The 26706-nt window shown below is 42.3% G+C and overlaps 2 protein-coding genes and 1 non-coding gene across 8 annotated transcripts in view; 2 read left to right on the top strand and 1 right to left on the bottom strand.

Moving 5' to 3' along the window:
* The window catches only part of PDXDC1 (pyridoxal dependent decarboxylase domain containing 1), a 63635-nt gene extending 50719 nt beyond the window's left edge, over nucleotides 1-12916 (top strand). For 2 of the 3 annotated variants that reach the window (XM_036279513.1, XM_036279512.1), the window contains exons 17-24: nucleotides 4749-4920; nucleotides 5781-5899; nucleotides 6463-6584; nucleotides 7783-7875; nucleotides 7949-8045; nucleotides 8947-9051; nucleotides 9766-9998; nucleotides 12857-12916. In XM_036279513.1, the coding sequence (XP_036135406.1) occupies nucleotides 4749-4920; nucleotides 5781-5899; nucleotides 6463-6584; nucleotides 7783-7875; nucleotides 7949-8045; nucleotides 8947-9051; nucleotides 9766-9998; nucleotides 12857-12916 (1001 nt within the window). Of the gene's footprint in view, nucleotides 1-4748; nucleotides 4921-5780; nucleotides 5900-6462; nucleotides 6585-7782; nucleotides 7876-7948; nucleotides 8046-8946; nucleotides 9052-9765; nucleotides 9999-12856 lie in introns of those variants that run through there. The other variant, XM_036279514.1, reaches the window with a different exon arrangement.
* NTAN1 (N-terminal asparagine amidase) overlaps nucleotides 1-26706 on the bottom strand; it is a 27680-nt gene continuing 974 nt past the window's right edge. Inside the window, exons 2-10 of one of the 4 annotated variants that reach the window (XM_036279519.1) lie at nucleotides 20940-21042; nucleotides 20798-20863; nucleotides 20390-20498; nucleotides 17806-17879; nucleotides 16523-16576; nucleotides 15952-16005; nucleotides 14849-14946; nucleotides 12911-13024; nucleotides 1-267 (exon numbers count right to left, since the gene is read on the bottom strand). In XM_036279519.1, the coding sequence (XP_036135412.1) occupies nucleotides 253-267; nucleotides 12911-13024; nucleotides 14849-14946; nucleotides 15952-16005; nucleotides 16523-16576; nucleotides 17806-17879; nucleotides 20390-20498; nucleotides 20798-20863; nucleotides 20940-21042 (687 nt within the window). In that variant the 3' untranslated portion in view covers nucleotides 1-252. Of the gene's footprint in view, nucleotides 268-12201; nucleotides 12546-12910; nucleotides 13025-14848; nucleotides 14947-15951; nucleotides 16006-16522; nucleotides 16577-17805; nucleotides 17880-20389; nucleotides 20499-20797; nucleotides 20864-20939; nucleotides 21043-26706 lie in introns of those variants that run through there. The other 3 variants (XM_036279518.1, XM_036279520.1, XM_036279521.1) reach the window with 3 other exon arrangements.
* LOC118642934 lies at nucleotides 244-350 on the top strand. Its single transcript, XR_004961843.1, has one exon. It is a non-coding gene; the product is annotated as a U6 spliceosomal RNA (small nuclear RNA).

Consider the following 26706-nt stretch of genomic DNA (forward strand, 5'->3'; position numbering starts at 1 on the left):
TTATTGAGATGATTTAAACATTTTCAGAAAATGTTTGGTGGTTTTTCATGAGATATTTTCAACATTTTGGGAAAGATATTTTCTCAAAAAAATCAGAGGAGGGGAGTTTAGGCATAAGTCCTGCAGAGGAAAGCTATTGTGAAGATGGCTGATGGCCTCAGGATTCTTTAGGAGTCTTTGCTCCTGCTGTGCGGAGTCCTTACCCAAGCCTCAGAGGCTTGGTCTTTAAAACTGGAAGAGCCAGTGCTCTCTTCAGCAGCACATATACTAAAATTGGAACAATACAGAGAAAATTAGCATGGCCCCTGCACAAGGGTGATATGCAAATTCATGAAGCGTTCCATATTTTTTACCACTGGATAGATATTCTGCACAAAAAATTAACAAGGACACAGGGTCCTTAAATGACGAACTAGATCAGTTGGACTTAATTGATATTTACAGAACATTTCACCCCAAAGCTGCAGAATATAATTTTTCTCAAGTGCACACAGGACATTCTCAAAGATAGACCACATGTTAGAACACAAAGTAAGTCTCCACAAATTCAAGAAGATTGAAATTATATCAAGCATCTTCTCAGATTACAATGGCATGAAACTAGAAATCAATTACAATAAAAACATTTAAATACATGGAGGCTAAATAGCATGTTATTAATCAACTAATGGGTTACCAAGGAGATTAAGGAAAAAATTAAAAACTTCCTGGAAACCAATGAAAATTAACACACAACAATACAAAATCTATGGGATGCAGCAAAAGCAGTCCTGAGAGGGAAGTTCATAGCACTATAGGCCTACCTCAAAACAAGAAAAATTCCTAATTGACTTTCTAACCCTACAACTTCAAGAACTAGAAAGTAAACAAAAAGAAAACCCCAGAGCAAGTAGAAGGAAAGAAATAGTAAAGGTCAGCGCAGAAATAAACAACATAGAAACTAAAAAAATAAAAATAATTCAAAAGATCAGTGAAACAGCCCTGGCCGGTTTGGCTCAGCGGTTGGAGAGTCGGCCTGCGGTACAGAGAGACCCGGGTTCGGTTCCCGCTAAGGGCACGTACCTCGGTTGCAGTTTGTCCCCGGCCCTGGTTGGTCGTGCGGGTGGCAGCCACTCGATGTGTCCCTTCACATCGATGTTTCTCTCTCTCTCTCTCTTCCTCTCTCTCCCTCCCGCTCTCTCTGAACAAAAAATGGAAAAATGTCCTCGGGTGAGGGTAAAAAAAAAAAAAAAAAAAAATCAGTGAAACAAAGAGCTAGTTCTTTGAAAAGATAAACAAGATTGATGAACCCTTAGCCAGACTCACCAAGAAACAAAAAGAGAGGACCCAAATTAAAAAAAAAAAAATCAGAAAGAAAGAGAAGAAACAGCTGACACCACAGGACCATTAAAACATACTATGAACAATTATATGCCAACAAATTGGACAATCTAGGCAAAATGGACAAATTCCTAGAAACACACAGTCTGCCAAAATTGAACAGGGAAGAGATAGAAAATTTGAACAGACCGATAACAACTAAGGAAATTGAAGTTGTAATCAAGAAACTTTCTGAAAACAAAAGCCCAGGCCCAGATGGCTTCACAGGGAGTTGTACCAAACTTTCAAAGAAGATCTAACACTCATTCTCCTCAAACTATTCCAAACAATCCAAGAAGACAGAAGACTTCCAAACTCATTTTATGAGGCCAGCATAATTCTAATTTTAAAACCAGGTAAAGACACTACAAAGAAAGAAAGCTACAGGCCTATCCCTGATGAACACAGATGCCAAAATCCTTAACAAAATATTACCAAATTGGATCCAGCAATACATCAAAAATATTATTCACCATAATGTGGGATTCATCCCAGGAATGCAAAGCTGGTACAGTATTCGCAAATCAATAAATGTGATACATCACTTAAACAAAATGAGAGATAAAAATCATAATCATATTAATAGATACTAAAAATGCATTTGACAAAATCTAGCACCCATTTCTGATAAAAGCGCTCAGCAATGTGGGAATAGAGGGATCATATCTTGACACAATAAAGGCCCATATATGAAAAACCTACAGCCAATATCATACTCAATGGGCAAAAACTACAAGCATTTCCCTTAAGAATAGGAATAAGGGATGGCCATTTTTGCCACTCTTATTTAACATAATACTGGAAGTCTTAGCCACAGCAATTAGACATGAAGAAAACAAAAGGAATCCAAACTGGAAAGGAAGAAGTTAAACTTTCATGATTTGCAGATGACATGATACTGTACCTAGAAACCCCTAAGACTCCATCAAAAATCTACTTGATTTAATTAATTTAGCAAAATAGCAGGATACGAAATTAATGTCAAGAAATCAACGGCATTCTTATACACCAACAATGAACTCACAGAAAGAGAAACTAAAAATGCAATCTCATTTACTATTTTGGCAAAAAAAATTAAGATGCCTAGGAATAAACCTAACCAAAGAAGTAAAGGACCTATTTGCAGAAAACTATAGGTCACTGAAAAAAGAAATAGAGCAAGATATTAAAAAGTAGAAGCATAGACCTCGTTCATGGATTTGAAGAATTAACATCATTAAAATGTTCATATTACCCAAAGCAATCTATAAATTCAATGCAATCCCCATCAAAATACCGACATATTTGACAGAACTAGAACAAATACTCCGAAAGTTTATATGGAACCAAAAAAGACCCTGAATAGCCACAGCAATCTTGAAAAAGAACAAAGTAGGAGGGATCACAATACCAGATATCAGGTTATACTACAAAGCCATAGTCAAAACAGCCTGGTACTGGCACGAGAACAGGCATGTAGATAAATAGAACAGAGAACCCAGAAATTAACTCAAGACATTATGCTCAATTAATATTTCACAAAGGTGGCAAGAGCAAACAGTGGAGTAAAGACAGTTTCTTCAATAAATGATATTGGGAAATTTGGACTGTTAATACAAAAAAAAATGAAACTATACCATCAACTTACACCATACATAAGAATAAACTCAAAATGGATAAAAGACTTAAATGTGACTTGTGAATCCATAAAAACCCTAGAAGAAAATGTGGGCAACAAAATTTTAGACATCACATGCAGCAGAATTTTCACTGATACAGCGCCTAAGGCAAGAGAAACAAAGTAAAAAAGGAACACATGGGACTACATCAAACTAAAAAGCTTCTGTACAGCAAAGAAACAAGTTATCAAAATGGAAAGGGAACCCACTATATGGGAGAGTGTAATTGCCAATGATGCATCAGATAAGGGGTTAATTTCTAAACTATATAGAGTACTCGTTCAACTCAACAAAAGGAAGACAAACCAATTAAAAATGGGCAGAGGACCTAAATAGACACCTCTCCAAAAAGGACATACAAATGGCCAAGAGATGAAAAAGTGCTCAACAAGAGATGCAAATTAAAACAACTGTCACTTCACACCTGCCAGAATGGCTGCCATCAACAAATCATCAAACAATAAGTGCTGGCAAGGGTGTAGAGAAAAGGGGACTCTGGTACACTGCTGGTGGGAATGCAGACTGGTGCAGCCACTATGGAAAACAATATGATGTTTCCTCAAAAAATTAAAAATTGAACTGCCATTTGACACAGTGATCCCACTTCTAGGAATATACCCTAAGAAGCCTGAAATCAGAAAAAATACATGCACCCCTGTGTTCATAGCAGCACTCTTTACAGTCGCTAAGATCTGGAAACAACCCAAGTGTCCATCAATAGATGAGTGTATAAAAAAGCTGTGGTACATGTACACAATGGAATACTATGCAGCTGTTAGAAAGAAAGATCTTTTATCCTTTGGGACGACATGGAGGGACCTGGAGAGTATTATCCTAAGCAAAAAAAGCCAATCAGAGAAAGATAAATATTACATGATCTCACTTATTTGTGGAATATAATAAACAAAACAAGCTGATGAACAAAATAGACCGAGACATAGAAGTAGGGTACAAACAAACCTCAGAAGAGGGGGTTGGGGGTGGGGAGATAAACCACAGAACTTATATGCATGTGTGTGTAACCATGGTCATAAACAGTAATGCTGGAGGGGGGGCGGAATGGGGAGGAGGGTGTCAATGTTGGGGGGAAACATCTATAGCAAAAATAATAAAATTAAAATTTTAAAAACTGGCTGAGCGAGCTGAGGACCCCAAGGCAGCATGTACTGAGGCTTAATGTGATCATGTGCAGAATTCCACTGGACAGAAGTGAGGGAGTAGGGATGGTGCCAAGACTCCTGGATCCCTGCAGCCCTGAGACCTCTTGGGCTCTGACCTTCAGAAGTGACTTAGTTCTGTCTTCATCATCCTGCCCTTCCTGCCTCCCTACCACAAACAGGGGCCAAAATCTCTTTCTTTCCAAGATGTTAATGTATAGAAAGAATTGTATAGTTGCCTCTTTGTTTTTAACCTGCAATTGGATGTTTTATAACGTGACTTAATCAGAATTTTTCTGTGGGAAGAATCCGATTTTTGTGTAAGTCAAACAAGTTGATTCTGTCTTTGTAAGAAAATAAACTTGGAGGAACTGAGTATATTAATTCTCAACACCAGATTCTTCCATAAGTAGGTTTAGTAGCTTTTTCTTTTTTCTTTTTTTTTTTAGCTCCTTTGCTCCAGCTAATTGGATGCACCTGGAGCTTTTGGCCTTTGTGGTAAAGGAAGTGGGAGCCCTGCCTTCTCATTTTTACCTGTTCCTTAAGCATTTCTCTAACGTCTGAATGTTTTCAGTTTTAGGAACTCAGGGAGAGGACGTGGATCAGCTCGTAGCCTGTATACAAAGCAGGCTGCCGGTCCTGACCTGCACACTACAGCTTCGAGAGGAGTTCAAGCAGGAAGTGACAGGAACAGCCGGCCTCTTACACGTTGATGACCCTAACTGGCCTGGAATAGGGGTTGTCAGGTATGGTTTTGGCTTGCTGCCTGATTTTAAATTCTCTTTGCTAAATAAAGACCCTGGTCATTTTATGAACCAACTTAAAAATCTCAGATGAATATGTTAGTCACTGTATACATGTCTAATGAATATTCAACTAGATGTTCTGGACACTTACAAAAGCACATGCAGGCCTGGCCGGTGTGGCTCAGTGGTTGAGCATCAGCCCATGCACCAAGAGGTCACCAGTTCGATTCCTGATCAGGGCACATGCCCAGGTTGTGGGCCAGATCCCCAGTAGGGGGCATGCAGGAGATGGCCAATTGATGTTCTCTCTCATCGATGTTTCCATCTCTCCCTTCTTCTCTATAAAATCAATAAAGAAAAAAAAATTTTTAAAGCACATGCAGCAGGTGACGGGCCCACCACTGTACTGAGTGCAGTAGGAGTTGCTGTGTGTGCTTTCTGTGCCAGCTCCAGGCGCTGGGAGGTGTGTACAGGTACTGACAGGTGGTAGATGGTTCCTGCGTGTGAGAAAAAGGGCTTAGTTCCCCAGTAGAGCAAACTCCTGTGTCCTCTGTAGTCATTGTGCTGTCTGCCCTTCCCGTAGCTGCTTTCCATCTCCTTTCAGGACGAGGAACACCTCCTTTTTTTAATCACAAAGAATGAGACTTCCAGACCTTGTCCTCTCTTAATTTCACGCACTTACAGACTTGGCCTTTCCTTTAGACATTTTGACTTTGGAACCCTGAGTGGCTCCTTTGCCCATTTGCTTCATTCCACATTCTTGGTAAACTCCTGTAGCTTGTAACTCTCCCTGTAATCCTGTGTCTGAAGAGACATTTGATATTCTAGATTTAAATACTGTTGTTTGATGTTGTTTATAGGTATGAACATGCTAATGATGATAAGAACAGTTTGAAATTGGATCCAGAAGGGGAAAAAATCCACACTGGACTCCTGAAAAAGTTAAACGAACTGGAATCTGACCTTACATTTAAAATGGGTAATTACTATTTTTATAAGTCAACTGTGAACTTTGCAAGGACATTTCTGACTGTCTTAATTAAGAGAAAACAGGCTCTATCTCCTTAAGGAAATGTTTTGTTGTTTTTTTTTTTATCCTCACCCGAGGACATTTTTCCATTTTTTTGTTCAGGTAGAGTGGGAGGGAGAGAGAGGAACAGAGAGAGAGAGAGAAACATCGACGTGAAGGGACACATCGAGTGGCTGCCACCCGCACGACCAACCAGGGCCGGGGACAAACTGCAACCGAGGTACATGCCCTTAGCGGGAACCGAACCCGGGTCTCTCAGGACCGCAGGCCGACGCTCTAACCGCTGAGCCAAACCGGCCAGGGCAAGGAAATGTTGGTTTAGTTCTTCCTATAGGGGGTGAGATAGCTCCTTTCCCATTCTGCAGCCTCTCTGGGCTTCCTGTCGCCCCATTAGAACCACTATCCCCGCCCCTCAGGGGGGCTCCTTTGTGCTACATGCTGTTGTACAGAAAGGCAGTGCCATGTCTGATACATGGCAAGTAACCAAATTGGTCTGTTGTTTCTTCCCACAGGCCCTGAGTATAAAAGTATGAAGAGCTGTATTTACATTGGCATGGCACGTGACGACATAGATGTTTCTGAACTAGTGGAGACCATTGCGGTCACAGCCCGAGAAATTGAGGAAAACTCAAGGGTCTGTAAGACTAATGAGCATCTCATTCCCTTTCTGGGTTTTGCCTGGGCAACCAGCTAGAGTCACAAATGTCTGTTCATTAGATCTTTCCCCAAAAGTTTTTTTTTTAGAGTTTTTATTTTTTTTCATCATTGATGTTAGAGAAAGGAATGGAGAGAGAGAGAGAGACATTGATGAGAGAGAACATCGATTGACCGCCTCCTACATGGGGATCAGGCCTATAACCTGGGCATATGCCCTGACCGGGAATCAAACTGGCGACCTCTTGGTGCATGGGCCGTCGCTCAACCACTGAGCCACACCAGCCAGGCTCCCAAAAATTTTTTAAAGACTTGCTATGAATTAGGCATTGTGCCAGGCACCGGGAATGCCAAGTGGGTTTGACATGGTCCCTGCCCTCAGGGAACTCACAAGCCAGTGGGGAAAGAGATACATATAACCAAGTGAGGTGGTAAATGCTATGCAGTGGAAGTTAGGGGTGGCTGAGCATTGAGGAAGATGCATTTACACTGCCTGCCAAAGACACAGAAGACTTCCTGGTTGTAGCTGGGTCCTGAGGCTGAATGAGAAAGATGTTTCTGATAACTGGAACTTCCATCAGCAATAGACCTGCTCCTGTTGGCCAGTTGGCATGGAGGAGCAGGTGTGAGACTTTAAGTTGGTTCTTCAAACCAGAGATTGGGGTCACTAGAAATCACTCAAAAGGAGAGAAAATGGACGAAAACAGGACTTATCTGAGAGGAGACAGAAATGTGTGTCGCATGTTTCACTTTTGGTAGGGGTGGGGAAGAGAAGGATGTTTGAAATGAGGCTGAGGAGCCAGCTTTATTCATTCTTGGGTGGACTTCTTGCAGCTTCTTCCAAACTGGACTATATCACTGCTGACTCCATTTCCATATATGTGGAGCTATGTGTCTATTTTCTATTGATCTGACTTTCAAATCATAGAAACAGTAATTTCTCTCTGTTCCCTGGCTATGAGGTTGGTCACCAAGGTATGTCTGCCTAGGCCTCCTTGAGCATTTTATCCTGTTCTGTTTGATTTTTCTGTTTTATTTTTACACTGACATTTTAAAGTGCAGAATTCCATTTACTAACAAACCTTTGAAAAATGTCCCCAGTTCTGTGTTAATAGTTATTGTAGGCCCCGGGCAATAAGTTTAGATGACAAGTAATGCTTTTCTTGGTCTTAACACAGCTTCTGGAAAACATGACAGAAGTGGTTCGGAAAGGAATTCAGGAAGCTCAGGTTCAACTGCAAAAGGCCAATGAGGAGCGCCTTCTGGAAGAGGTAAGTTTGCAGAGCGGCTCAGGCTGGGAGCCAGGCTGGACAAGGTGATGTTGAGCAATGTTATGTTTTGCAGGGGGTGTTACGGCAGATCCCAGTGGTAGGATCCGTGCTGAATTGGTTTTCTCCAGTCCAGCCTTCACAGAAGGGAAGAACGTTTAACTTAACAGCAGGTAGGACTAGTAGGCTCCTCCCAGATTTCATGTACCTTGAGAGTTTTGACCAAATGCTCTGCGATCCCACGCTCATGCTGAAAAGCCTTGTGTGCGTCCCAGGCTTTATCCTGGGTACTGTGCCAGGAATCTGCCTGCTCCTGTGACTTTCTCATCTCCCTCTCCCTCCCCCGCTGCTGAAATGGCATGAAAGCACATATGCATTGCCCTTAGCAGGCCTCTCTCTTCCTGGAATCCAACAAGAACATGTTCACTCAGCTGTTCAAACCCTCAAGACTGGGCATTTTGGTTCAGTGTTAATATGGCAGTCCTCATTAGTGTTTTGCTCAGCAAAAGGCAAAGGGACAATTAAAAGACTATGGTCCATAGCACTGGGCCATTTGATTTCAAACCAGCAAGAATTACCAGTTGCTGGGGTTTGGGGAAGATGATATCCAACTATAGAACCCCTCCTTTCCTGTTACCAAGGGCCCCTTCCTGTGTCCCTTCCCCAGGAAATGATGACTCCATTGTCATATGACAAATAGATAATCTGACTTTTAACACATCATGCCTCAGCTTTTAGCAGAGACATCCATTCCTTGTTGCTAAAGCACTCCAAGGGAGAAGTTAGAGTCTTTCCCACTTGGGCCTGGCTTTCCAGGCATGTGTAGGTGGGCCACATTGCCGGCTGTTTCACATGTACACAGGATACCTGGGGAGATAAGGATGAAACACCCTAGCAGGGCCAGGACTCGTGAGCATAGCTGTGAGATGGCTTTCTCCAGCTCTTGGCATGGTTCAGGAGTACCCAGTCTGTGCAAGGCTGCATGGCTTGGGGAAGCTCAGCAGGGAACAAGGCTGAGTGAGAGCATCTCCTAGGGCAGACTGTGCTACCCATCCCTCTTTCTGTTCCTGGCAGGCTCTCTGGAGTCCACAGAACACACGTATGTGTACAAAGTACAAGATACAGGAGTAACACCGCCTCAGACGCCCTCAGGCACTCGCACTAAACAGAGACTTCCAGGTACATTACGTCTGCATGTGTGAGTTCATTCACACTAAAGAAAACAGGTTGGCCCTGACCACTGTGGCTCAGTTGGTTGAGTGTCATCCCATGCACCAAGAGGTTGCCAGTTCAATTTCCATGCCTGAGTTATGGGCTTGATCCCCGGTAGGGGGCATGCAGGAGGCAGCCGATCGATGTTCTGCTCTCACGTCAATATCTCTAACATCAACTTTTAAAAATATATTTTAAAAAAATGAAAATGGGTTGTATTACTCTTGGGAAAATAGACTTTTGCATCATATAATGGTTTTCCATTTGGTTATTTGCATTCCTTTGTTTTCATGGTCTTTAACCCAAAGTCCTATCTTTCTTCAATTAAGACCAGCTGTCCCTTTAAGTAACCATTCCAGTAGCCTTGGGCTTCAGCCTCGCAGGAATACCTCTGTAGCACTCCAGAGGGGAAAGTTAGGGTCTTGAGAGCTGGCATCATGTTTAACCTGGTGTTTACTCACCTGCACTTCCCACGAATGACCTCCAAAGTTCTCAGCCTTGGGAGTGTGTTAGTCCATTATCCAACTCCCTTTTCTTGCCTCATCACTCTAATGCTTCAGAGCCAGTAATTCCAGGGATTTCTGCTGGATTTACTAAAGCAATCTCTTGTTGCACAGAGAGCTTTGTTGCAGAAGTGTCCTGTATGGAACTTTCAGTGCTGTTCATCCCATGTTTCTCTAGGCCAGAAGCCTTTTAAAAGGTCCCTCAGAGGTTCAGATGCGCTAAGTGAGACCAGCTCAGTCAGCCACATTGAAGACTTAGAAAAAATGGAGCACCTGTCCGGTGGGCTGGAACAAGAGGCCCTGGAGGCTAACAGCCCTGAGCAACACCCAGGGGCTCCCACCCCTCACGAAGCTGATCAGACTGGAGCCTTCCAGAACAGAGCTCAGGGCCCAGAAGATGACTGCCCACAGGTAGAAGAACCAGAAAGATTAAGATAAAATTCAGTGTTTGGTTCAGACTGTACTGAATATTGTGTCATGGAAGATAAAGTTATACTGAAAATGTGACCTGTGCCACATGCTAATACAAGAGAAATTGCTGTTATTTGTGTTTAACTGGATTTTGGCACAAATATGTGCCTGAAAGCCAGGCTTTCTAGGCAGGTAACTGATTTGTCTAATTTTATGGGTATAGAGAACAACAACTGTTATTTCTGTCTACTCAATTGTAATAGTATGTTTTCTCCCAAGTTACCGTAAACACTTTTTATTCACAAAGAATACTCAGAATGTCAAGTGTCTGCCACTTGAAATATTTGCTTTTATCTTGTAAACATAAGCATAAGTTATTAGATTACACATAATAACTTTTTGGTAAGACCGCTTTCTTCAGAACTCTGGGTTCTCTGCTGTACTAGTGCAGAGAGAGTTTTCTTTGCCATCTATTTTAGTTGGTGTTTAGTTTGATCAGGTTGCAGTATACAACTGGATTGTGTTGGCTTAAAGGAGAATAGGTTTCAACAAGATTGTAAATAAGAATGTCAGAGCCCTCTCCTGCCATCCCCACTGCTGCTTTCCCTGAAGACGTAAGTAAGGACTGTGTTCACTCAAGCTGTGGCAGGCTATCAAGGTAGCCTGGGCAGTGATTCTGTCTCTTTCCTCTGCCACAAATCCATTTCTCCCTTTATATACTACTTGTAAACAAATTAAAGGACTCATCTACTAAGAGTAACTGTAAAGAGTCTTCTTGACCATATATTTATATATGTATATTTTTAAATGCTGGTAAAGCTTTTAAATTGGCACAAAAGAACAGACTGTGCTCATTTCTATGTTTAATATCTGAAAACTCAATAGATGCTACTCTTAAGAGCCTAATATTAAATATTTCTGGGTAGCACCCAGTTAAATTTAAATTCTAAAATAAGTATACCTTTGACCTGTTTCACATGGGAGCTTCCATAGCTTCTGTTCCACTAGCAGCTCACCCCTTTAGGCCCAACACAGAAACAAGAACCAAAAAGTAACCTTTCTCAGGCTGACCAATCCAATCCAGACTACTGATGAAATAACTGGAAGTTAGCCTGTGATGACTGTCCATCTCTACTTTTCCAGAAGGACAGCACCCCTTCACTTAACATAGGCTCTGGCCCCTGTGCCTTCCAGTCCAGCCGTCAGACTTGAGACACCTCAAGACAGTGGGAATTCACATTGGGTTTGTGGACTGTAGTATTGGGATCCTTAGTTATACCACAGTAAGCCTGTAATTACACTCTGATTTGATGTGATGTCTGACATTTGGCACTTGTTAAAGTGCAATTTTCCTTTTCTTTCTTTTTTTTTTTTTTTTTGTCTTTTGGTGCAGATGATTAAACAAAGTCTTCCCTGTTTATTTGGTGCAATGAAGTATAGCAGATAAAATGGGGGAAGGGGAAATTATCACCTTTCACAAGATTAATTTTAAGTGGTTTTTTATATTTGGAATTGTTAAATTGGTTTTGCTGAAACAGAATTTCACCCTTAAGATACTATTTGAATGTTGGTTTCAATAAAGGTTCTTGAAATTGTTACCAGTGAGTTCAGTTCATAAATCTTACTATATTAATTGGGCATAATGACTTCTTTTTGGATAGAGAGCAACTTCAGAAAATAAAGATTTCTAAAATATAAAATTTGCATAATAATCACAATTTGGGCATTTTAATGACCTTAAACACTAAAAGAACAGATTTATCAGTGGTTTTGTATAACACTCAGACTAAATTTATTGTCATGGAAGTTTATTTTAGAGACAACTATATAATCAGGACAGTAAGATCAAACCCTGTTTGTCTTTCTGAGCCTTTCATCTCATTCATCTAGAAGTATATTTATATCTGTTTTGGATTTGATGCTTCTAAAATATTTTGAGGCCAAAAAAAAACCTTCTGTGAGATATATAAATTCTCACTGAATTTCATTGCATTTTATTTTATTTTTTTAAGGTTCATTGCATTTTAAATATTGTTTTTAAAGCAGACTCAATTAGAATTTTTCCTTTATTCACTAATTTTTTAGAATTAGAAATACTTACCTATGTAACTGAAATAGCTGTCATAGAATATTGAGCAGGTGGTCTCCTCTGCCCGTTATTACTAACCAAAAAGGAAATGCTGAATGTCAGCTTTTTAGCAAAGCAAAAAGTAAACAAATGCCTTTGCCAAAATAAGATTTTATTTTGAAAGTCATTTGAAAGACACTAAGACTCGACAGATGTAGATTCCAAATTCATATTCTGTCCAACCCCCATCAGTGGTCTCTGTCACTTCAAAAAGTTGCTTTCTTTGGTAATTCCTATTTTTAGCTTTCTGGAGAAGAGACCTTTTCCCATAAGCCATCTTCATTTTTTTTGTAGAGTAGAGCTTTATTTCCAGGAAATAGTGTATTTTTTGGAGATGGGTATTTTTTAATAAACATCAAGGTTGTTCTAATATGTTCAACAAAGTGGGGGGGCTCAGCCAGAGGTGAAGTGGAAAGGTTCTGGAAAAACAAGATATTGAGGCATGAGAGAATAACCTTGCTCTGTTCCCTGCTTTGATAAGATGTCAAATATCCTTGTGTTCCTTAAACATTAATCAGGATGTTCTCGGATCACTATGTACAATATATATATATATGTAAACTGTAGAATTACATAAGAACTGAGGTGTACTGGGTTAATACAAAAAAAGCAGTCGGTTGCCTACTGCTTCACCTATGCAAGTGGTCTGTCAGTGGCATCCTAAAAATAACTACTACCCAGTGAAGGAAAAGCAGCTATTATTGAGTCTAAACGCCTTTTTTTCTTACAGATGAGGAAACCAGGGTCCAGAGAGTTAAGATTTGCCCAACCTGTAAATTCTCACCTCTAGTATTTGCTTATCATCTTGCTGCAACCAGAAATCCACATGTGGAAATGGCATCCAGGAATACGGTCCTATACGAAGTTGTTCTGTCTTTGCATCGTAAATACTAATCATCTGAAAAAGAACATTTCAAGGATAGAATTTAAGGAATGCTATCAGCTTCACAAACCCTACCATTAAAGCACACCTCTAGTGTAGTCTAGCAGTGAAGGCATTTACCTGAATGATAAGCTCTTTACAGTTTTGTCTCCTAATAACAAAAGCTGCTGCATACTGAATACTTCCAACTGTCTGGTACTGTACTTTGTGGGTAACATATATTATTCTGTTTAATCTCGACAACAATCCTGCATGCGGATGGCATTTGTCCCATTTTGGTTGAAAACCTGAGGCTCAGAGACACGGGGCACATAGACCACAGTCAAATTCCCAGTAACCACCAGAGCTGGGCCTCAAACCCAGGAAGTCTGCATTCCTCATGGCTACATATAACACTGCCTTGTTACGTATACCTCAGCAGCTAAGTTACCCAGCAACTTTACATAATGCCTGTTGCTCCATCAAAAGAAAGGAAAAACAATTTGTAAAAGTGCTAATTTGCCAAATGATCAACTCCCTGAATTCTCAAATTTGTCAGTGGTCATTCTCAACCAGCAATGTTCGATTTTGGTTATTGAGATTGAACTGTATTCTGAATATTAGCCAAATCAAGGCAATTATTATGTACCTAAAAGGAACCCTAAAAATGTTAATGGGTTGGCAAAACAGGTCACTCAGTAAACATTATTTTCCAGTGAAAGTGTCAGCATTTCATGAGTGAGCAGATCTCTTTTGGGTGCTCTGAATGCGGTTTCTATTTTTTCATGCCACATTTTTAAAGGATTCTTTCACCCATTCCTCAAAGGGCATGTCAATCTTGGGTTTTTATTTTTCTAACTTTTAAAATGTTATTTCATTAAAAAGCACCCTTAAGGCAATCAGACTTTTAAACTGGTTTTTTTTTTAATCCTAACCCGAGGACATTTTTTGTTCAGATAGAGTGGGAGGGGGAGAGAGAGAGAAACATCGACATGAAAGGGACACATCAAGCGGCTGCCACCCACACGACCCAACCAGGGCCGGGGACAAACTGCAACCAAGGTACGCACCCTTAGCAGGGACTGAACCCGGGTCTCTCTGGACCGCAGGCCGACGCTCTAACCGCTGAGCCAAACCGGCCAGGGCTAGACTTTTAAACTGTTTGGATTAGTTTTTTGATAATTCATTCCAGCAGGCTGCTCTTTAGTTACTTGATCCAAAGGAGTATGTGATCCGAAGTACAGAAGGGGAAGCCTCTCCTTCCCCCTTCCCGGCTCATTCTTTGTAGGAACTATACAGGTAAAGTTCTTAAAGTGAAAGGGGTTCCTTCTCTTTGGATTGGATCCTAGGGGTTCACATTACTTCCCCTACACCTTCCAGGCAGGGATTTGGGATCTTGAGCTTATAATTTAAAAGCACTGAGAGAGAAGAAGAGAGGAACAGACAGACACATACTCGTGTGTGTGTGTGATGTTCCCTGATTAATTTACAGCTTTTTTTTTTTTTTCCTCACCCGAGAATATTTTTCTATTTTTTGTACAGATAGAGTGGGAGGGAGAGAGAGGAAGGGAGAGAGAGAGAGAAACATCGATGTGAAGGGACACATCGAGTGGCTGCCACCCGCACGACCAACCGGGGCCGGGGACAAACTGCAACCGAAGTACGTGCCCTTAGCGGGAACCGAACCCGGGTCTCTCCAGACCGCAGGCCGACGCTCTAACCGCTGAGCCGAACCGGCCAGGGCTAATTTACAGCTTTAAAAAAGTTGATGAACTTTTCATTTCTATGGTCTGTAAGGCTTTGGAATTTGATGCCCTTTTTCCCCTTAACCTCTTAACACAAAGATGATTCCAGACTCACTGGTCCTCCTGTTAAAGCTCGTGCAGCGCGCAGCTCCTCCTCTGGACCGCGATCTTGGAAGGAAGCTCTGTAAATCTCAGCAGTTTTCACGTTGACAGCTGTGAGGGACGACAGGATGACTCTGAGTTCACAAGAGACAAACATGGAAAGGCTTACAGTTCTCCCACCGTACATAATAAAACATGGATAAAACTCTCTCAAATACAGAATAGAATGGAAACTGAACAAAATTACTCTTAAGTGCCTGTAGCTTCCATCTTCCTGGAAAGGGAAAATGCAATGTCTTAGTGGAATATCTCACTCAAAATGGCTGAGGCTTGAGCTGAACTAGGTCAGTTAGACTGTTCCAAGCCAAGAGCTGGCCCCACAGGGAAGGCACTCTGTCTCTTCAGGCAGGTGTGTGGCAAGGCCTTCCTGGTCAGCCCTGTGACTCAACATCTCTGCAAATAGCTGGGGGTAAAGGGGTGGCTTGTGATTGGGGCCAAGTCTGGTAATTTTGTTTTCAAATTTTACTCCACATTTCAGATATATACAAAGTTACAGAGACAAAATAATGCCCACCTGTGTACCCTCCACTCAGCTAAATACATGAATACAGACATGGTAGAAGCCCTCTGCATACAGCAATTTCATCCTATTATATCCTCAGGAGTCTTAGGGACCATCACAGGAAGGTAGAAGTTTCTGGATTTTCTCTAATCTGATCATTTTACTTCCCTTTGTAGGATCTTTGTTCTCAATCAAAATCTTACTTGGTTCCCTACGTATAAGAAAAGTATCATGCCCCATTCCAGCCCCTGGGCACCCTGGCTGGAGAACAGCACAGCTGGCCGCTCAGGAGAGCAAAGAGCCACTGACACTCCCATTACTGGTGGCACCATCTGGTTTTCTCTTCCGTCTTAGAATGTGGACATATACTCTTTTGTAATTAATACTTAGAGAAGATAAGCTACTTGCCCAGGGTCCCCCAGCAAACACACAGAGGAACCTAAGGCTCTGACATCCTGACATCAGTGGGCTCACTAGTTCACAGAATCAGCCTGTAACTGGAGCCTGCCTTGTCGACGTGCGGCCAGCCTCCAACCCTCACACACACTACTCACCAATGCCATAAATGATTGGAAAGTGGTTTTCATTTTCTTCCCGGTCATTTAATTCTAACAAATAAAAAAAAAATGTTTTTAAGATCTAATTTTTAAGAAAACTAAATAATTGCTTTCATTTTGTAAACTAGAGGCCAAAAAGCGCCCACTGCAAAAGAGGGGGAAACAGTGAAAGGGACAGTTTTCCCGTTTCCCTTGCTGAGTCCCAAAGCACACAGGTTTATACTGTACAGGCTGCTACTTCCAGTTAGTGGCTTCCAGCCATCTGCAGGTCTGTCCCCCCCAGTCTGGGCCCTTCTCCTGCCCAGGAGTTCAGAGGAGGCTTCTGACAGTCCCAGGGAAGGAAAGATGAGTGGCACTGGAGCGGGTCAGCATCTCAGCTGAGGCTGAGCAGGATTTGGACACTGGGAGGGAGGGGAGCCATTCCAGCAGATGGGGAAAGCAGGACAGAAATCAGCAAAGCAGTGCAAATTGTGTCTTCCATGACTGAGGTACTGATGCTGGGACCTGCTTTAAGGCATAATGGTCCTGAAACCTACAGCTTTGTTTTGGGAAAGGTGGCAGAACTTACCCGTCACACACAGTGTCATTAAGTGAATGTCATCTTCTTGTCTGTCAAATTCACCTAAATTAGAATTTTAAAACTGGATGTCAAAAAAATTCTTTTAATTTGCAAAACATATGCTGAACAAGTGTAGAAGGTGCTGGAGGGACGGAAGACAGCTGAGCCATCTCTGTTCTACTACCCTTTCGACCACAACCTGGCCTATCGAAGGCCAGATCTGCGGGAACTGATGCCTCGGAACCCTGCCTGCCAGGTGATGGCCATGTTCCAAGCCTCGAGCCCAGCGGAAACGCTGACCAAGGCTTTCCATGTCTCTTCCATTCTGAGAGCTTTGTGGGGGATAAACTGTCTCATAGATTTTTTTACTCTTTTTCCTTCTAAAACCTTTTTTCCTGATTATCAGAGTCATAAAAACTTGGACCAATGCAAAAATTTGAAAAATACAGGAGACTATAAGGAATAATAGGTTTTTAATGGTAGAAATATATGAGTTTTTAATGCCCATAATCCCAATTAATATGCTGTGTATGCTATACGTCTGTGCACAGCTAAGCTCACAGTGTGTAGATAATTTTATATCCTGATTTTTTTGTTCATAGGTATTTTCCCATGGAATTCAAACCTCTTCATAAGCACTGTTTTTTAACAGCTACATAACCATTCCTCTACTAATGAACATTAGATTATTTCCTCTTGTAAATGTTCTACTGCCCATCTTTGGGCATAAATTCTGTGCACACTTCAGATTATTTTCTTAGAACAGATTCCCAGAAGGGGAATTACTGGGTCAAAGGATATGAACCTTTTTAAGACTTCACCATGCCACCAAATTGCTTTCCCAACAGGTTGTACCAACAATGTATATTCCAGTACTGTGTGACTATGTTACCTCACTGCCTCATGGTTAATTAACAGAGAACAATGTAGTGGTTTTTTTTTTAAATCCTTGCTCGTTGAGTAGGAAAAAAATGGTATAAGTGGCTTCATTTTCTACAGATTAAAAATAGATATTTCTGCCCGGAGGGTGGTTCTGTTTCTACATAATTCAGAGCGTTTATTATGTTGGAGTACATCAACTGCTATTTTAAAAGAAAATTTTGTCCCATCCCCTTAGCCCCTAAAAAATTTAGATGTATGCTGTTCAGTCTTTATGTAGGACTCCAAGCTGAGCAGTTTATGTCACTCCAGGAAGGTGTGCCCCTCTTAAGTTGTGTCCTCACTGGGACTTTTATCCAAGCAAAAATAGGTACAAATTTTTAACAAATTTTGGGGAAAAACAGTGAACTTACTAAGAAGTTGATGAGTAAGTTTTTGTGACAACTGCCTATCGTCACTGAAGCCGCCCACGAGGTGTACTTCCAGCCTGGCAAAGAGATGGTATGGTGGTCAGAGGCCAGCACAAGGCAGCGACTGTGCACTGGGTTTGCTCTGAATGGTGGTAGTTCTCAGCTGCTGTGAACCCATGCTCTACAGCAGCACTTCTGGGGCCTTGCCCATGCCATGAAGCACACAGAAGATACCTGTGTGGCTCCCTGGGGTAAATGGTAAGGCTGCCAAGGCCCAGCAAGCTTCTGGGGACCCTGCCTAGGAACCCTGATGGCTAAGCACATTTCTATCTTACCACGAATACGATGCCGCCTCAATGGAGAGGTGAGGAACTCTGCTCAGGAAGTATATGACTCTATCACTATTTACCACCCAAAGAAGGATACCTCCGAAAACCTCTTCAGTGTCTTCGCCTAAGAGGAACAGGTAGAGGAAGGAGAAGGAAGACAGCTTACACTGACTATAGCCTGTTTTTGTGAAGGACTGAAATGCTGTCTCCTCTCATGCCCACCTCTCCTGGAGAGACAGGAATGATCATCTCCATCCCACATGCTTATCCACTGTGTCCCCCTGAACGTTAGCTGCATGAGACAGAAAAACTCATTCTTGAAGTTAAATAACTTGGGGAAATCTTACCTACTGTAACTCCTCACTAGCAGTCACAACACACACTAGCAAAGAAAAGCCGTAAGAAGTCTGACAGGTGAATAAAAAACAAGCTAACTGTTTAGCCCTGTGTTTCCCACTTTGTCTGCTCACCACCTGTCCACAGCCTATAACAACCTGAGGACTAGTGCTTTGGAAAGTGCAGCCATACTTCACACAGATATGAGGAATGAACTGGAATCTCTAAGTAACCAACACAGAGCAAAGCATCAAGTGGCCTAATAATAAACATTTAAAGAGGAGCCATGATCACCATGGCTATGCTTGACACTGGACTCCATGTTGCAGCAAACCTTCGAGAGTGACCAAGTCAGTTCCGTGAGCAGACCAGGGACACCTCACAACTGTGTTCTGAGAAGCATGGAGTTGGGCCTCTGGCCAGATCCAGCTAAGGAATCTGAGGGGGGACATTAAAATGAAAAGTCTGGCCCTGGCCAGTTTGGCTCAGCAGTTAGAGTGTCGGCCCGTGGACCAGAGAGGCCCAGGTTCGGTTCCCGCTAAGGGCACGTACCTCGGTTGCAGTTTGTCCCCGGCCCTGGTTGGGGTCGTGTGAGTGGCAACTACTCGATGTATCTCACATCGATATTTCTCTCTCTCTCTTTCTCCCTCTCTCCCTCCCGCTCTATCTGAAGATACATGCAAAAATGTCCTTGGGTGAGGATAAAAAAAAAAAAAGAAAAGTCTGGCCCAGCCAGTGTTGCTCAGTGGTTGAGCATCGACCCGTGCACCAGGAAGTCGCCAGTTCGATTCTGTTGGGGCACATGCCCAGGTTGTAGACCCAATCCCCAGTGGGGGGCATGCAGGAGGCAGCCAATCAATGTCCTCTCTCATCGATCTTTCTATCTCTCTCCCTCTCTCTTCCTCTCTCTCTAAAATCAATAAAAAAGAAAAAAAATTTTAATAAAAATAAAATATCTGTGTTGTACTAGTGTAACTCTGAGAGGCTTTTTAAAAATCCTTTGGATGCTTAGTACTTGTTTATGAATGGACTAGTTCATTCAATGGCTACACTAGGCTTCAAGTAAAATGAGAACAAAGCCTTCGAAGTCTGCTTGCTGAGATAGAAAGAAGAGGGGACAGGGGTGCAAGCACAAGTCAAACCTGTCTCATGGGCCTACCACTAACTAGCTGTATGACTCCAGGTCACTTGAGTCAGTGTCAGCAGCTGTGAAATAGAGGCGGTTACACTCCCTATAACCAGCGGGCGGGTTAGATATTTTGATGGACGGCCACATCAAACACCAGCTCTTGTAAGGAATCCTTGTGAAATCACTGATGTACTGACACTTAGAGCTGGACCCTCTAGCCTCTCAGCCATCCCCCGTTTCTTCCCTGCTTTGTTTTTCTCCACAGTCCTGTCTACTATTTCACATCCTACTTTGTTGACTGAATGGCTCCTTGCTTTACAATACAAACACCATGGGGGCAGGTTTGGTCTACTCTGTCTGCTGCTATGTCCTTGGCACCTGTAACAAGTTCTTGCTCATAGGAAGCTTTCAATAAATAATTGCGGAAGGAAGGAAGGAAGGGGGGGAAGGGGAAGGGAAAGTGGAAGGGAAAGGAAGATCACATCTGAGGTATAACAAAGCAATGTTTGATATATGAACATAATAAAAATAAACTACTAAAAATAAAACTACGTGTGCAAGGTCAAACCTTCCATTTACGATCCAGCACTGTTTCCTGGCCTGTACCCATCACCCATTCATTCGCTCAACAACTACTGACAATGGGCCGTGCTGTGCCAAGCTATGCTCCAGGAGGAACAAGACAGACACTGTGGTAGTGACATTTTATGTTTGCAATAGTTTTCAGAGCTATTTCCCCTACACAGGGGTGCAAAGTTCCCGACATCACAAAACACAATAGTATGGAGCTCACCTTCCACCTTGAGCGTGGTCAGAAAAGGATTTTATGGAGTTCATGATCAAGGGGACCTCAGCTTTGGTGTCGGTTCCATCACAATGTGTCAAGCAGGTAGCCCCATTACCTAAAGAACAAGGGTGAAATGACTCATGTTATTCCCGACGAGAACTCAGTAGGCAAGCCAAGCCTACTCCTGTCCATTTGGACCGCCTCAACTTTGAATAGCCTGTAAGAAAAAACAGAAACCGTGCTGCCCCAACCAACCCATTCTGACCAGGGCAACAGGGAGATACCATGCAGACCAGAGAAAAGGTAAGCAGAGTCAGGCCTCAAATAGGACACCAGGACACTCCAATCAAGAAATTCATGGTCCCAAACTTAGGTCAGTTTAAATAATGATTTCCTTCATCTCTCTCGCCATACCTGTGTGCCTCAGGACCACAATGTGACAAGTGGTGGCATCATCAGAACCCAGAATGGAGATGGAGCCTGTTTAAAAAAGAAATAAAATAAAATATCCAATAGCCTTTTGGGATACTGCCCAATTCACTGCTTCCTAACCTACCATCCTTTGGGGAGGTCACTGCAAGCTCTCTTTGCTGAACATACAGAAGGCCCTGGGGTCCCACTTGTTGAACAGACTGACCTCTGAGGAGTCTGGCTCTTTCCTGTTTAATTAAAAAAAAAATAAAATAGTGATGGAAATTAGTGAAGATTGAGTAACTAGAGAGGTGGAGAGAGCCAAAGTGTGCCCTAAGTGGGGAACACACACTTGTGAGTCTGAGGTGTGTGTATTATTTGACAGAAAGGCTAAAATAAAAAGATAGCAGCAACTATCACGTGGAACAATGCAAAAGAAACAACAAAGCTCTATTCTTTTTTTTAACTTATAAAACAAGATTTTAGTGCTTATGGAATAAGCTTCAAAAATCCTTTTCATAGTTCCTTACTAAAGAATATGAGAGTCCTCACAATTTTACTGTTGTAAAGAGAGTCAGACTGTATGGCCTAGTGGCTCAAGAACCACATCCCTTCTTCATCTTTAAGACCTTCCCTATCTCCTAATCTGGTAATCCCACTCCTGGAAAATCTGTCATGAGAAAATAATCCAAAATCCATGTATTATTTAGGATGGAAAAAGGCTAGGAGCACCAACAAGAAAGGCAACTAAATTATGCAGAACCAACTCGCAACAACAAACTGTACAGTCATGGAAAATAAAGACTATGGGGAAATAGTTTTGAAATGTACAATGAAAAGGAAGATGCAAAAGTATAAAAAATGTAAAGCTATAAATAAATATGCTGTTAATACAACAATGCTAAAATGTTGCTATGCCTAGGAAAAAATACTAGAAGTAAATTCACTAATATGAGCATGGTTGTTAGAGCAAACTTAAGTAATTTAACTGGTGTCTTTTCTCTATTCTCTAAATCTTCTCTGATATAGTTACATTATTATTAAAGTAGAAAACCAAAAAGGAGCAAATCCATGAAAGGACATGTTAGTATTAGGTGTCAACATTTTGTCTAATTGAATATTTGTATAAATTCTTATACAGTCAACCTGGAGGGAAAAAACTCAGGTGGTTCAATTCTTGAATGAAAACTGAACTACATTTTTTTTTTTTTTCAAAAATGTCAAATTGATATAACCCTAAATATCATAATTTCATTCTTACTTACAACAGGTAAATTCAATGAACAAACTCTTATCCAGATGTGTAATACAGAGTATGTATGCACTTTCTAGACTGGAGAGAATTTTATAGCCTTACACAGGGTTCTCACCGTATCTTATGATTGGTGTGAATTTAGGTTCATACTTATTTCAATAGATATAAAAAAGCATAATGATCAGCTTGATGAATTATATAGTGTTTTCTTTTAATAAACTTCCATTAATTGGAAGCAAAGCAGCAATAAGAATGAGACCAGCCCCTTGATTTAAGAAAGGAATTGAGAATTAAGTGAACTGCGGTGAAGAATTCAATCCACTGGCACCTTTGCCTGCTGTAGAAGTTGATGAGAAATAAATATGGGTGATTGTTCTGAAATTCAAATCAGTCCTATCAGAGAATACTTTTCATTTTCATACCACTTCTCACCTCAATTCAAATCAACAAATGAGAATTTAGAATTTCCTTTTTATCAGTTAAAAATTACCTTTGCTTGATTCTTTTGGGAGAGGGAGTCAAACGATTTTTACTACTCACTTTCATAATGGGATCACCACCCAAAAGCAAAGCTACTTGTGAGAAATGATTATCACTTTCATATCCAAGACCAAAACTCAGGTTTTTGACACAGCTCCTACTATTCCCCAAAGAAAAAGAAACATGAATTATTAGAAGAGAGAATGCCACAAGGCAAAAATGGTATGGTGCTTCAGTCTACCTAAATAAAAAATGTTTAGCCAAAGTTCTCCTCAGCCAGCCCTACCTTATAAACTCACATCCTTTTTGACATAAAAATAGCTCCAGCTTTCTCAACTTTTTATATTCTATGGACACTAAGATTCACTAAAAAATCTCTTTTCCATCTGAGCTACACCTCTCCTTCAGTTTCCAATTCCTAGTCAATTGCACTGTTCTCTTAACCCAGAGGTCAGCACTCCCTTTTCTGAAGAGCCAGATAGTAAGTATTTGGGGCTTTGCAGACTGTGCGTGAAAGGAGCACAGCCCACATATAAACATATGGCTGTAGCCCTGGCCAGTTTGGCTCAGCAGTTAGAGTGTCGGTCTGCAGTCCAGAGAGACCCAGGTTCGGTTCCCACTAAGGGCATGTACCTCGGTTGCAGTTTGTCCCCGGCCCTGGTTGGGTCGTGCGGGTGGCAACCACTCGATGTGTCCCTTTCATGTCGATGTTTCTCTCTCTCTTCCTCTCTCCCTCCCACTCATACTGAACAAAAAACAAAAAATATCCTCGGGTGAGGATAAAGAAAAAAAAACAACAACATATGGCTATAGCTGTGTCCCCAAAAACTTTATTTATGGGAGACACCAAAATCTGAATTTCATATAATTTCACGTCATAAAATATTATTCTTTTGATTTTTCTCCCACCATTTAAAATGTGGTGGGAGAAACACGAGCTATCCAGCAACAGGATTTGGCCTGTGATTGTAGTTTGTTGCCCCCTGTGTTAGCCAATCACTTAGCTGTACACTTGAGGGTGATCACAGACCCTCTCACCCCTGCTGTTATATATTGTCGGTTCTTCCTTCAAAAACAGGAGAGCACATATAAAAGTGCCCTGTGAACTGCAAAGCACGCTGTGTGAGAAATTATTATTAAACAGGTATAGCTCTCAAAACTGAGCCTTCTTTCCCACTGTGCTACCTTATTTCAGTCCCTCGTGATCTCGTATCTAAATTCCTGCCATAAGTCTGGCCGGTGTGGCTCAGTGGTTGAGCATCAACCCAGGCATCAAGAGGTTGCCAGTTCAATTCCCGGTCAGGGCACATGCCCAGGTTGTGGGCCCAATCCCCAGTGGGGGGCAAGCAGGAGGCAGCCAATCGATGTTCTCTCGCATCAATGTTTCTCTCTCTCTCCCTCTCACTTCTCTCTCTAAAATCAGTAAAAGAAAAAAAAAAATGTTTAATAAAAAAATTCCTGCCATAGAATTTATGAGCGGCAGAGATAGAGGGCAAGACAATGCTGGCCTTGGAGTCCCCTGCCTTTCACCAAGTGATCTTGGGCATACTCCTGACCCTCTGTGCTTCCACCTCCTCCTCTGGAAAATGGGGATGATGCTGGCCACTCCTTAGGTTGTGTGAGGATTAACTGAGAGCATGTTTGTAAGGAGTGGCTGTCATCATTCCCTACCCATTTCTTTGACACCCCCATCCCCACCCCCTGTGAGGTCTCCTTCTATCTTCCCCAATGGCTGCCAGCCAACATCACTGCTTCAAAACACTGACTTTGTTATATCACTTTTCTGCTTCAAAAAACCTTTCTGAGCCCAGCAATTTCACTTGAAGGAATAATTATGGGGTTTATAAAAATTTAGCTCTGTAATTTTTCATAATAGTGAAAGATTATAAGTATCTTACATGCTTAAAAGAACCAAGTTACAGTGCATTCATGTTGTGGAACCATTTAACAAGATATTGCAAGACTGCTTACTTGAGCATCCAGTGACTGGTTAAGAGCAGACTCTAGATAGCACTGCCCAAAGGATGGCAATTGTCTGTACCTGCGCTATCTCATACAGTAGCCACTAGCCACTCACTAGTCACATGTGGCTGTTGTGGTTAGTTCAACTGAGGAACTGATCTTTAAAGTTTAATTTAGCCCTGGCCGGTTTGGCTCAGCGGTTAGAGCATCAGCCTGCAGACCAGAGAGACCCGGGTTCGGTTTCCGCTAAGGGCACGTACCTTGGTTGCAGTTTGTCCCCAGCCCTGGTTGGTCGTGCGGGTGGCAGCCACTCGACGTGTCCCCTTCACGTCAATGCTTCTCTCTCTCTTCCTCCCCCTCTACCTGAACAAAAAATGGAAATATGTCCTTGGGTGAGGATAAAAAAATAAATAAAGTTTAATTTAAGTGTAAACAGCCACATGTGGCTGGTGGCTACAACACTGAGCAGTGCAGCAAGAGAGACAAAGGCAGACGCCAGGTTTCCATTCCAGGCCACACTACTTACAGAATGTGGGACTTTGAGCAACTCACTAAACCGCTCTATGGCTCACAGCCATCACCTGTAAAATGTGAATAACACTAGCACCTCCTTCATAGGGCAGTGGTGCTCAGCAAGTTCCACTGCATTACTGTTATTTTTTTTTTAATAAGTAATTTTAGAGAGAAAGGGAGAGGGAAGGAGGAGAGGGAACCATCAATTTGCTGTTCCACTTACTTATGCATTCACTGGTTGACTCTCGTATGTGCCCTGTCTGGGGACTGAACCTAAAACCTTGGTATATTGGGTAGTTCCAACCGACTGAGCTATTGGCCAGGGCTGCACTACTGTTATTATTCTATGCTAGACATAGCTAGAGACAAGCTTCTAACTGTTGACACTGCATACTGTTACGTGAACATCATAAAACAATATATAGTAGGCTCTCATTTTTAAAAGTATATCATACAAAAGAAAAATCTCTGTAAGGATATTTACTGAAATGTGAAGAGTGGTTGTGGTCATAGATTATTTTTTCTTCTTTTTGACATTTGTATTTATTTGTTTCCTTTTTTACAAAGTGAATACACTACCTTTCATTTCCCTTCACTGCTTATTTGTTGAAAGATCCATCCAAACCCCTCTAATCCAGGTACGACCTACCTCTCCAGCTTATCTTCAGTCTTCCCCTTCTTACTTACCCTCTCTGCACAAGGAAACTGGCCAGTTCACTTGCCCTCAGGACCTTCCCCTCCTGCCCATCAGAGCACAGTCAGCTAGACTGCCCTCCCTCTTCTCCTTTTGAAATCTCTCTCATGCCTCCATCCTCCTTCCCTTAAACCGCTGCAAATGAAAGTGACCTTCCCTTCTTCACGTTCCTGTAATGTGTCCCCACTACACATTTCTAGGCCATGTCTCCCTAAATAGGCAAACCTCCCTTCAAGGGGCTAGCTGCCCTGGTATGTCCCTACATCACCCCCCGACACACACACACCCTCTCCACCCTTAGTGTACTGTCTCAAACACTGATCTTTCTAACTTTCTGTCATAGAAATTTTCAGACATAAAAATAGAGTTTCACCCAAATTTTTTAGACAGCTGAAATGTTGTCCCTTGGTGAGTTCTACTTGTGACTTCGCGAGATAATGGTTGACAGTAACACAGTACAAGGAGAGTGCTTAACACAGTACAAGGAGAGTGCTTAGCACAGTACTCCGCGAAATACTCGCATGTGCTGACAACTATTACTATTGCTCTCTTGCAGTGAAAGTTGAGAATGGCAGAGTTGTCCCCCTTTCCCCGTCAGTAACCCCTCCTCCCCCTCCGGGTCATTTTGTTCACTCATTCATGTAACACATATTTACGGAGCGCACCCATTTCCAGGCTCCTCTCCCACTGTCCCAGGGTCTGAGGGCACAAACCAAAGACTCTGTTCTGCCTTCAGGAAGCGTCCATGGGAGGTGGGGGGCAGGGGGCAGATCAAGGGAGAAAAGTAATATGCGCACAAAATGATTCCGACCGGCAACTGCAGAGAGGGAACCTCAGGAGCACCGCCCCCATACCTGCCCAGAGCCTGAGGCGGACGGGCCGGCGCCCGACCTCCCGGCGCGGAGCGGAGGGCGGTCTTCCCGCACGGCCCTTACGGTTCCCGGCCTCGGAGCCGCTGCGTCACCCCTCCCCCACGAGACGGCGACTGCCCTGCTCGCAGGGACGGCG

The sequence above is a fragment of the Molossus molossus genome, unplaced genomic scaffold (genome assembly GCF_014108415.1).
Source record: "Molossus molossus isolate mMolMol1 unplaced genomic scaffold, mMolMol1.p scaffold_m16_p_3, whole genome shotgun sequence".
NCBI classification, from domain to species: Eukaryota; Metazoa; Chordata; class Mammalia; order Chiroptera; family Molossidae; genus Molossus; species Molossus molossus.